This window comes from Netta rufina (genome assembly GCF_964035555.1).
Source record: "Netta rufina genome assembly, chromosome: 6".
NCBI lineage: Eukaryota > Metazoa > Chordata > Aves > Anseriformes > Anatidae > Netta > Netta rufina.
The window spans coordinates 1,038,403-1,050,893 of record NC_140129.1 but is presented as its reverse complement, the minus strand read 5'-3'; the positions used below and the strand labels follow the sequence as shown (position 1 = coordinate 1,050,893).

General features: G+C 36.1%; 1 protein-coding gene across 3 annotated transcripts in view; it reads right to left on the bottom strand.

Annotated features, from left to right (window-relative positions):
* TRAK2 (trafficking kinesin protein 2) overlaps positions 1 to 12,491 on the bottom strand; it is a 33,381-nt gene that overhangs the window by 7,539 nt on the left and 13,351 nt on the right. For 2 of the 3 annotated variants that reach the window (XM_084288705.1, XM_084288706.1), the window contains 11 exons: positions 11,873 to 12,064; positions 7,820 to 7,873; positions 7,205 to 7,275; positions 6,466 to 6,582; positions 6,038 to 6,247; positions 4,149 to 4,227; positions 3,510 to 3,640; positions 3,235 to 3,309; positions 1,880 to 2,017; positions 843 to 922; positions 2 to 202 (listed from right to left, as the gene is read on the bottom strand). In XM_084288705.1, the coding sequence (XP_084144831.1) occupies positions 2 to 202; positions 843 to 922; positions 1,880 to 2,017; positions 3,235 to 3,309; positions 3,510 to 3,640; positions 4,149 to 4,227; positions 6,038 to 6,247; positions 6,466 to 6,582; positions 7,205 to 7,275; positions 7,820 to 7,873; positions 11,873 to 12,064 (1,348 nt within the window). The remainder of the gene's footprint in view (position 1; positions 203 to 842; positions 923 to 1,879; positions 2,018 to 3,234; positions 3,310 to 3,509; positions 3,641 to 4,148; positions 4,228 to 6,037; positions 6,248 to 6,465; positions 6,583 to 7,204; positions 7,276 to 7,819; positions 7,874 to 11,872; positions 12,065 to 12,491) is intronic. The other variant, XM_084288707.1, reaches the window with a different exon arrangement.

Here is a 12,491-nt window from a genome sequence, read left to right as displayed (position 1 = left end):
CTTCAAATTCTTCTCAGAGCTGCTCCTCTGGGTCATCTGTGTGTGTCCCTCCGAATGTAAGCCAGACTGAAAAGGCTTTGCTGTCATAACAACACTTAACCTATTAGAACCAGGAATTGGTAATGGGACAGGAAAGGAAGACGAGCGTCCACGAGTGACATTAGCAACCTTGACAGTGTCGAATACTCGTTTATGTTGACCCCTGCAAGAAAATTAAGGAAACAAACATGAGTTTCAGAAACATTTTTCAAGGGATAACAAAGTTTTGAGCAACAGATTTGCAAAAGATAGCAGAGACTGGACTAAAAAGATTTAAGCCCAGAAGAACAGGATTGCCTAACACACCCATGTTTTAGGGAGTACTGCTCTAATAAATATCTGAATTACCACTTTGATCTGAAAGAACAAAACAGTCTATTGATAACCACCTGATAAATTTCAGGAGCTTATATTTAACTCTTGCTCAAAAGTAAAGTCTTCAGGAATAAGTCTTCAGCTTTATAAACTGTTATCAGTCTTTCAGCTATAATTTCATTTGCCAGAGATTTTTATATAAGCAGTAAAAGTGATAAAACTAGTGCTGTGTATCAAAGCATCTGCATCAAAAATCTGAGAAACTGAAGAATGAAATAACATTTTAGCAAATTCCCAGCTTCCTCATAGAATCAAATAATAGCAGGCTTTGAAGTTGAAAAGTTACAAATACTACAAAAAAAAAAAATAAATAGAAAATTTATCAGAGTGAACATTCATATTTATAGATTTCCGGAAATCAGTTTCACCTTACTTAATACAAGCACATGAACAAGTATTGAAATGACACACAGAATCTAAAAACATACTTCTGCTTGGATAGAAGAGATTCATCACCCTGACTCAATTCCTTACGCATTGTCCCTTCAATTTCTGCTGCAAGGGAATCCTAGAGAAAAATGGGAACCAGAAGAGTTTACACATTAATAGAAATCTTCTTCCTAACAATTTTAACAGAAAATTTTAAAATACTCTAAAATTTCTTTTTTTTTTTCTCCTCATTATGTTTCACACTGTGTGTAATACACAAACCTTTCAGTCTTTGAAGGGGATGGCAAGCAGGAGAATTTTTACACCATAATTACACCTAAATATAACTGGTTTGGGTTCAGTTGTTCAGTTTTCATTTTAAAAATCTGTTCTTTTTTGGTACTTTTTATGTTAATTTCTTAAATTAAGCTACAACTGTAAGAGCACTTCTTAAGAGGTCAAAAACATACATGAAGGATTCTGTATATGCAGAATGATCAACCAAAGCCTGACAAGTCCCAGCACAACTCAGAAATTTGTGAGTACACTACTCAGAATATACCTGACAGAAGAAGAGGAAAATAAATGCTTTTTTTTCCCATTGGTTTAGTTATCTTCAGCCTAAGGTTATATATTTCTGATTATGCTTAAAATTTAATCTCACAAGATAAGGAGATGAAGAGATAAAATTACATCATAAACTACATAAAGAAAGAAAAATGCAGTTTGAACTCTCAAAAAAAAATATGGTTTGTTTCTTAAAGAAATGTTGTCAAGTTATAAAATTTAATACACATATACAGGCACAATGGAGCACTAGCTATTGAACATACCAATTCCTGTACTTAACAGAAAAGTCATATAAAAAGGAAAAAACATTTTAATATCTCAAAATGGTAAGTGAATTATTAGTTTACTAAACATTAAATTGTCAGAAATGTACACATTAAAGAAATGAAAAACTGTTAGCTCAGTTCCTTTGCCTATTACGAAATCGTTTCCACTGCAGCTCCTGTAACAGCTGTTTTACAGTTCTATGCTATTACAGGCCCTATATGTGCCAGTAGGTATACACCATGCTAGCAGTATTTGTTACCACAGGAAATGCTCCACATGACTGGGGATGGCAGAGACAAGCAACAGAGCGGACTCTGCTGCGCAGCAACTTCACTTCTTCTTGTGATTCATGCAACATCCCTAGACACTCTGTGTTCCGATCTTGCAACTCATGTAGCTGAAAGAAAAAAAGAGTATGTGATACCACTGAACTTCAACAGAAGCAAATAAAATACACAGTGAAGCTGAGTAACTCCTACAGAAAACAATATAGATGGGACTATAATATTTCTCCCACCGCACATCACACACCAACATCTGGAATTGGAAGCAGTAACAGACAATGCTCAGCATATCACCCATACCAATTTTAATTGTGACACATATATACTCAAGAGTATAAAATTCAAAGTAAAACACATTGAAAAACTCTGCAAATTTTGATGCAAAAGTAGCAAAAGAGAATAATCCTTAAAGATCTAGTGAGCTACAGTATTGATATAAGCAGTAATATTCACATGAAAGCACTCCGTTTCTCATAACTACTACTAACAACAAAATTTACCTAGTTTGAACACCTTGTTTGCCTTTCAGACTCCTGTGAACTACAAAAATATTTGTGTAGACTTAACTAAACATAGTTATTCTTTTTCCCCTATCATTTGACTCCAACCACAATGAAAAATTAGAAGTTTTAAATAAATAAAAGTTCTTGCTGCTTTTATGTTGGTTTCAGCTGGGATAAAGTTAATATTCTTCCTAGTAGCTGGCGTGATGCTGTGTTTTCTATTTAGGATGAGAATAACACTGATAACACGCTGATGTTACAGTTGTTGCAGAGCAGTGCTTACACTAAGTCAAAGACTTTTCAGCTTCTTGTGCTACCCAGCCGACAAGGAGGCTGGCTGTGCATGAGGAGCTGGGAGGGGACAGAACAGACAGTTGACCCAGAATAGTCAGTGGGGTATTCTGTAACAAATGGCATTGTGCTGAACAATAAATATGAGGGAGTGTTGGCTGGCAGAGGGGTGTGCTGCTGCTTGGGGTCTGGCTGGACATTGGTCAGCTGGTGGTGAGCAATTGCACTGTCCACCACTTGCTTTGTATATTCTTTTATCATTATCATTATTATTATTTTCCCCTCCTTTTCTATCTTACTCAAGTTTTACCTCAATCTACAAGGTTTTTTCCCCCCTCCTATTTTTTTTTTTCCAATTCTCTTCCCCATCCCACTGGGGGAGTGTGGTGATGGGAGTGTTTGAACAAAATGCAGTGCTTAGCTGCCTGACAGGTTAAACCACAATAGTCATTTAGTTTTTTTTCTCTTGTACTCTCTTTACCCGCCCAACCATCCATCCATCCATTTATCCACCCACCCACAAAAGCCTTAAGTACCTCTACTGTCAGTTGTCTCTGAGCATCTTTGGAAGCTTGTAAGTGAAGTTTCAGCTCTTCCTTTTCAATCACATGCTGAAAGCACAAAAAAGCGCTAATTATTTTTTTAGCCAATTCCCCTAAGGAAGGTGATCCTTGCCATTCTTTCATGAAACAGCCACTTTCTTGTGATATAACCCTTGATCTGCAAGTAATTTTTTACCCACTATAAGCATGCACATATGTACATGAATGGCGCAAACACACACACACACACTCCATCAGCAGTCCCTTACTTCTTTGAGTTTATGCTGAAGATCAACAATCTGAGACAGAAGGGATGAGATCTCTTCCTGGTAGCGAACCAGCTCCTCACTCTTCTCTGACAACTCCTCTGTTATTCTGGAAATTTGAGCATTTGTTTGCCCTACAAAACATAAAAGCGACTTAAAGGAATGGAAAAGGAAACAGAAAGGGAAATGGAAACAACTCACTCCCCCCAACTAACTGTAACAAAAAATATCCTGCCCAAAACAATATAGTTGGAGTTTCTTGTATACTTGACCTGAAAGGATAGCAAAGTCATAGTAAAGCCTGATTGGTTTTGCATAGAGGTGGGACTACATATTTAGAAACATAACCTTTAAGCAACTAAGTATCTATCTTATTTATTTCTAAACAACAGAAAATCTTCCATCAGTGCTAACCAATTGAGTTAGAAAAATTATTCTCTAACAGTGCTAAATATTTATTTTTTAAAATACTGTAAATTAGCAAAAATATACCCTTTCATTGATAGCAGTTATTGTACCATATAGATTTACTACAGGACTGAAATTACTAAAGCTCATTTTCCAGGGATAACTAAGAGAAGGTTTAGGCACTAGATGTTCAAATACTGTTTTGTTGTTGTGAGAAACAGCTTGGATACTCACGGAGCTCTTTAACACAGTCACTGACTAGCTGCTGTTCCTTCTCTTCATATGTAATGGTTTCTGTCTTCAGCTGGCAAGCCTTCAAAAAAAAAGTTAGTGGTTTTCCAATTTCAGTTTATCCATACATATATTAATGTTACAAGTTTTTATTTTGGATATTGTTACAACTGAAGAATTTCCCTTCTCTTTCTAATTTCTATGCATCTCTCTGTCCTTACTAACCATTTTTTTCCACCATAGTCTGTTTCCCTGAATTGTATACGACTTTTGAATAACAGACATCCAACCACAGACATATGAGCAAAACCTTCTCTCTCTCATGCCCCTACTTAAAAAAATACTGCAAAAATAAGTAATTTGGTATGGAAATGTAAACCAACACAGTAATCAGAAGTAAGCAACTGAATTTGCTTTTGAGCTTCTTAAGGCAAAGAAGCTTTGAAAACTAAATTTTTAGCCAACTCCATGACAGTACTGAAAAGCTCTCAATAGAACAGCTTTTCCCCTTACTCCTCAACTGTTTTACTTAGACTGGAAATTTTCTGGGCCAGAGACTGTATCACAACAGGTCTAAACACCATCAATCATAGTAAATTCCCATCCCCATTTGGACTGTCAGGATAATTCCTGATATTAAACTTTGCACACATACATGTGCAAGTTCACAGGACTGCATTTGACTCACCCTAGTACTTAGTAATGGTGTTAGAAGATTGTCCAAACAAGCAGAAGTACAGCTACACAAGTGTAGATAAACACTTCTTTATAAAACACTGTTACACAAAAATAAAAACGTGCAAATACAGGCTCAACATGATTGAGGCTACTTCAAGTCAGTGAAGGTTATGTTATATCACAGAATGATAGCAGTCTCTTTTTAATTTCATTCTTTCCCCCACTCTGTAAAATAGATTGAATTCATCCCGGTCCACAAAATTCTGTAATCATATATGGGGTTAGGAGCATAATAAAATAAATCTGACCTTTCCCTCTTTCTTTTCTGTTCAGCACTACTGAACTATCCATTTGTTCCTAAGAGTTTTAGGGAGTATGTGCATCTCATTCTGAATACTTTGGAGATAAATCAAGGAGAAGAATGTATCTTTTCATATTAGAGAATTCTACTTCTCACTGTATTGTTGTAACAAGCTCAAAAAACATCAATCACCCAGCTTCCTTACAAAGAACACCCAAACTTTCTTAAAAGGAAAAAACAAACAAACACTCTTAACTGATTTCCCCTTTTACAAATTCCACTTTGCACCTCCAAAGACGACACACTGTGCATCTGCAGATTCTAAATCTTGTAACCATTGGTTTCATGAGTTCTATAGCCATTTGTTTTGTCTAGCCATTTAGTCCCTATGCTTGTAAAAGAACACTTACCTATATTAATGTTTTATACATGAAAGAGACCAATTAAAATATGGAAACTAATACCATAGTCAGAACTTACTGAGTCTTTAAGAGGATTTGAATGGAAGCTTAATACTTAAGACTGAATATACATTGACAAAGGTGTACCATCAACTCAAAGTTCAAATTCACAAAAGACTGCTACTAATTGCAGTCAGGTTTACACCAGAACTGGTCACACAAACTTGAGGACCTGATGAGTCCAACTACTTTTGCTGGGTGCTCACATAGGTTCCCCTATTTCATCATATACCATAAAGATATTGAGAAAGGAGTACTAGAGGACTCTGAAAATAATGAATAGCAGTAAAGGAAACAGAAAGATGTGGAGGAAAAGTGTTTGGATATGATTTGCATACAGTGAAACAAAATAGTTATATATTCTGAGAGAAGCCTAGATGCTGGATTCTTTTTAACAATCCCAATTTATCTCATATCCGGCATATAAGGTACACACTGTAAGGCAGCTATACCTTCGAACGGAGAGCAAGGTTCTCCTCTTCCAACTCCCTGAGTTTATCTTGCAAGATATCCAGCTGCAAAAGACCTTGTGATACACTGAAAGACTCATTGAAACGAAGTGGTGTAGAACAGCTGGAATCTGTTTCACTTTCCTCAGAAGCAATTGAAACAATACGAAGTAGGTCATCCTTCTTCGATAGTTCATGCTGCAGCTGGTTAACCTAGCACAAAAGAAGATCACCAGCTTGTCAATTCTTGGACCAAGAAAGCTGACTGAACTATGGTAATTAGGAGAATGATTTCTAAGTGTACTTATGTAGTTTGAAAGCAGCAATCAACTGTTTTCACAATGAAATAATATGTTTTTATTAATCCTCTTCTCATCATCATAAAAAGATGGGAAAAATTTTAAAAAAATAAATAAAAAAAAATCACTCACTTGATCTAGAGTTTGTCCTAACTGCTCTTCTAGTGCTTCATTCTGTTCTGTCAACAGGTGGTTTCGCTTAAGCAGGGCTTGTCCAATTCGGGCTGCCAGTTCCAGGTCCCGGTCCTTCTGCTCATAAAAAGTGTACAAGTGTCTACTTTTAATCAGATAAAGTTTAAATACAGAGTAATTTTAGATTTTCATAGCTACTGATTAACGCAGCACTCTGAGATCGCTACTCACTCTCAAACGGATTGCTTCTGCAACACTGATAAAACAATGATTAATGTTTCATCCTTTGGATCCAAAACACATCCATAACTATGCTTCTCTTCCAGTCATTCTCAGTAACAGGGGGAGGGCACCTAACCTGGGTACAGTACTGGTGAAGTTATATGGGCTCTATTGTGTCATTCCAAGAAGTCACATACACTTATGCCTATTGTCTTTCAAGTAACAGCTTCTCCAGAAACAGACTGCTTAATTGGAATAGTGATGAGAAGGTAAAAGTCAAGTGGCACTTAGAAAGCAGAAGAAATCTCCTTCTTTCTCATTGCATGCTAGCTCCTATGAGGTATCCATAGCATTGCTAAATTTTGTTTCTGAGGTGGTGCAAATGACTGGACAGCTTCTCATGACCCTTATGCAGCTCCTGAAGATAACTGAAGCAAAAATTCCAGGAGATGAATAATTTCCTCAAATATGTGTCCTCAAATGTATTAACACAATTATATTACAGAGATGAGCATACCTCAGCTAGCAGATGTTTGACCACGTCAGTGTCACTGTAGGTTTTCTGTTCCACATTATCTGTGCCTAAAACTGAGAAATAAAAAGCGTACTTACTGAAGTTGCTTAAGTACAAGAAGACTGCTTGGAAGGGAGAGAATTAAAACACAGAGGACATTGTTTATACAAGCTCAAATACAACAACTAGCTGTGGAAACTAGCAGAGGCTATCAAAATGCATCTTAATTTCAGAAGTATGAAACAATGCTCATTTAAGAGATTGATCCAAAGTACTGAGTATTTACAGCTTTCAGCAATATTAGCTAGAAGTTGAGGTGCTTGCACATCCTTCACGTTTAGAAAAAGGAGAAGAATCTCTTTAGATCAACTTTTTGAATACAGATAAGCTATTACCATCCAGCCTTCTGGGGAGAGAGAGAAGTAATGTATATCCATATATAGCTGAAAACACCTGCAGATTTTGTTGAGAACAAGTAGTACTTCGAAAACAAGACCAAGTCAAGAAGAAACAAAGAGCAAAAAGAATTTGTGACAACTCTGAACAGAACTTGGACCTAAAGTATAAAACGCTGTCTTGAGAAGCAGGATATGCTAGTAAATAAGAAATCTGAATTACCTTGTGCAAATTTGTGAGATCCAGCAAAGGAGGAGGGAGGAAGTTCAAAAAGAGCTACAGTTACAGGAAAGGAAAGACAGGGAAGAAAGAATAAAAAGGAGAAAGAATTAAAATTCAAGGAAATAGTCTACTGGGTTTGGCTGGGATGGAATTAACTGTCCCCACAGCAGCCCATATAGTGTGGTGCTCTGCACTTGTAGCTAGAATAGCATGGACAGCAAGACTGTCTTCACACCCTGCCCAGTGACCTAAACAAACTAAAGAGTTTTTCCATACCATATGACAGCATGCTCAGCAATAAAAGCTGAGCAGAGGGGAGGAGGGGTGGAGGGGACAACTCTTGTTATGAAAGCATCTGTCTTCCTGAGCAACTACTACGTGTATTGAGGCCTTGCTTCTCAAGACATGGCAAAATATTGCTTGCTGACAGCAAGTAGAAAATAATTGTTTTCTCCCTTTCCTTCTGTGTGGCCTTAAATTTGCTATTTTTGCTTTATGGACTCAGGACCATGAAAGCAAAGAAAGCAGCAAGATAAGTTGAATAAATATGGAAGTATCTACTTCAATTGGAGACATAAGTTAACTTGCTTTGAAACTAATTCTATCATCTCTGCATTGTAAAATTATTATGAGATTATTATGGGATTTGGTCTAAATCTATTTCTGAGATTTTTCTGCCTTGTTGAAACCTGATTCATGCTCTGAGTATATAGTAGTATTGGTTCTGTTAGTTGCTGTTTTTTTTGTCTTTGTTTTTACTGAGGGCTGCTGATGTGGTTATGAGATAGAGAAGTGCTAAGCTGAAGTGCTCACTAACTTTATATATGCACATTTGTAAGCTATGTACATGTATATCTGTTATGTAGGTAATGCACACAGATAACCTTGCATAGCATAACACTAAGGCTACATGCTAGGAACAAAAATAAGTTGCATTTTAGTATAGAAGAAACCTTACACAGCCTTGAAAGACAGGAGAAAAGAAAGAACAATACAGAAGAATGAGGTTTACTGAACTGTTTTTCTAATAGCTTAACAGGGAAGAAAAATGAAACTAACAAATCAAACACTTTTTATCAAGTAGATTAGTAGGCATAAAAATAAAACACATGCTATTAAGGAGTGTTGAACTTAAAGCACTGCCATTTGCTAACTCTATTGCCAAGTGGTGCAAAAATAGAAAAACATCCTTACAAAATTTAAAGTACCTGTCTTTGCATTTTGGAGGTCAGTTTTACTGTGCCACTTTGACATTGTTTGCTGCGAGGGCACTCATCTTACTAATATTTTGAAAATTCACTGCCCAATAACTTTCAGCCTTTAGCAGGCACAATATTATAGCCAGCTCTCCTGTGGTAAGTATTCCCACCAGATGATTTCAAGTGGAAGTTTCTATCCAGTGCTAAATTGGTTTAATAAAGATCTGTTAGTTACATACACAGTTACTCTGAAAGGGAGGTTCCTAAAAACACAAACAAGTATATCTGCTCTGGTAAATGAAATCTCAGAACTAACAATTTTGAAACTTAGCTCCATACAACTTTTGTAACTTTCTTACACTACAGAAAAAAAATTATACATAGTTGTTATAACTCTTTACTGTGAACATACATGTGCAATTTCTGCTTACTCACCTCGCCATGGGAAGGCTGCAAACAACTCTTCATTTTGGTTAATATTCTTGTTATGTTGTGCCATGTTCCTTTATTCACATATACAAAGTAGTTCTAAGGACAGATGTTTTGTAATTTGAGGTTTCTTATTCTACCAAAGTTGAAGGAGAAAATATTCTTCTACCTCACAGAAGACTAGGTGAGTGCCAGTAGGAGCTCACACTAAGTGGATTGCTAATTAGATCCACCTTCTAATAGGCAGCAGTAGCTATAAAAAGAGGAGGAGCAAGTGCAGCAAGTATTGTATTGCTATTTTTCCCCTAGATGTCAAATACAACTTGACTCAAATCATAAGTTCACCATTCCTTACAGCAAAAGTTGCACAAAAATTTCCATTTGTATATAGAGGGAGAGATACATAAAATCCCCAAGTTATGCTTCACAACTATGATTATCACATTTATTCCCAATTCCAGTCACTACTAAGACAGACACAAACTTCAGCTAACAAGCTATTTAGCAGTGACTATAACTAAATACTAATTTGTATTTCTATCTGTCTGGGACCTTCCTGTAAATTCTCCTGTAAATTACTAGGCTCAGATGATAACAGTTACATTCCTTCTCTTTGTCTAGACAATTTCTAGGGGAAACAAAAAAAACATATTTCTCTTGAATTTATATGAATCAACAATTACAACAGCTTTGACAGAGTTATACCTAACAGTGATCTTTTTAATTAACGTGATGAATTTCACATCCAAGTTGGGTAGCCAAATTTTAATCTCACATATGTTATGTGAGATTATGCATCTATGCATATGCATCTATGTTATCCCAAAATTCTAAGACAGACTTATTCTAAAGATTCACTTTTGGACAGAAATTTAAAATGATAGTTGCAGTGCATTTTTGAGAATATATAAAAAAAAAAAAAAAGGAAACTTCACAAACAAAAAAACAACTCTCACAAGCAGATCACTTTTTTATTTTCACAGTAGAAAATCCTGTAATTGCAAAGAACTTCTTTCTGGGTGAAAGAGGAAAACACCTGTTTTTGTAGTATTTTGACAGCCTTATGACTTAATCATGACTTAAAACCCCTGCCACCTCTCACTGCTTGGAAATGCAAGCTCACACTGACTTAAGTGTCTTCTCTTGGAGCAATGTGCTTCATTACACTGGAACTGCAGGCACTGACCAGAGACACATTTGATATAAAGTTGCTATCAGCACTGACAGACTTTGATCCCAACTCTTTCTAATTAAAGCTTAGAGATAAGTACACACCCCACTGACTACACACAATCATTTCAATTGAACTATAAAAGTGGTTGCTCAATATAAAATTATTTGTTTACAATATTATTGTCAGAAACAGACCAAGCAATAATCATTAAGTGGCTTTCAAAATGCTTTCCACAGTTAAAAAAAAAAAAATTAAGCATCCAAGTTTAATCAATAACAAGCTTGCTTTAAATCAGGGATTGCTGCATGTGTAAAAGGTAATATGTTACTTTTACTTAATCATTTGCTATACACCCTGGGTGGAGGCTGAAAATACAAACAACAAAAAATCCCTGTGCAGAGGTGACACATACGTCAAAGAGGCATTCATTACAGAGAAATAGTAAGTTGAACTTAAATACCAAGTTAACTCTCCCAAGTGGTTCCTTCCAATATAGGGACTAAACAGGACGTAGCCATTTCTCTAAACTGTTTACAACATTCCCCTCTTTTCACATGAAAACACTTGAAATTACAGGCAAATTACTGTTTAGTTCTTTCTGGCAACCTTTATATATGTTTAAAATCAAATGGTATAGAAGGTTTCTTCACATGATATGATGCTGTTCAATTTCATCTTAATGATCTGCTATCTTTAAGGACTGCTGTAATCACAACTGACTGGCAGCAAAAAGTTACTTAGTATTTTCAGAACCTGAAGGCAGTGATCAACATCCACATAGTACCCACCTGCCCAACATTCACAGATTTGTATCTCCAGAAGAAACAATTAATAGCATTTCCAAAGCAACATTGACACACAACATCAGAACAAATACCATCAAAAGAACCATAGCATTGTTAACGTTCCTGAAAACAGAACTGCTGCATACTCCATACCTCTCGTATCACATCTAATCTAACACAATTCTAGGTTCCTTCCTCTTTTTCACTACCAGATGTTTCTACTCTTATTTCTAAGTGAAATCTAATGATTAGGCAGGCAGCCATGGGACATGCTAGCTCAGCTCTTAGAATGACAGAACTGAACAACAAGCACTTCCTCTGTACTCAGCTTTTCATTCCACCTCTGCAAAAATGTACAGATTTGAACATTACACTTAAACATTAACCAGTTTATATTTACATTTTGCTCTTCAATAAATCTCAATGTCAAAAAAAAAAAATAATTCTTAGGCCCAGGTATACTCACTCATGTAACGGAAGGTCTCCTCATCATGAACTGGAGAAGAGATTTTGGGAAGACAGCCATGGCAGTTGGACTGAATCCAGTCTTGATTTTCATACAGATACAGAGAGTCCACTCGTAACTTGTAATCTGGCAACTGTTCTTCTAGCATGCTCACCAATTCTACCTCAGGGAGGTCCTCAGTGGAGCAGACATCTAAAAGTAAGTAAATGCCACTAACACTACATTACAGGACATTGAATATGCCACATATTTATTATATGGTACAGTCGTATAGATTCTACATACTATAGAATACTTTCATAAACCTTCAGTAGGTTTGAAAAAATTCTTCTGTACTGGACAAATTACCAGAAAACTGATTGATATTGTGGCATTTGCAAATTCCTCATCCCCAAGTGATTCCATAACTTTCTGCAAAGCTGTTCTATCCATGGCTCCGTCTGACTTCTTAAATACAGTGCATTTAATGAGCTTCAATTTGTATCTTTCCCTGCTTATTGAACTAAAACACAAACCTACATTTTAGCAGCAGATGATTTTGTAAGGTTTCATTGGCTTTAGCATAGTTACAGTTCTGTTTCCTGAAGGAAATTCATATACTTCTTTTTCTTCTGTTTAT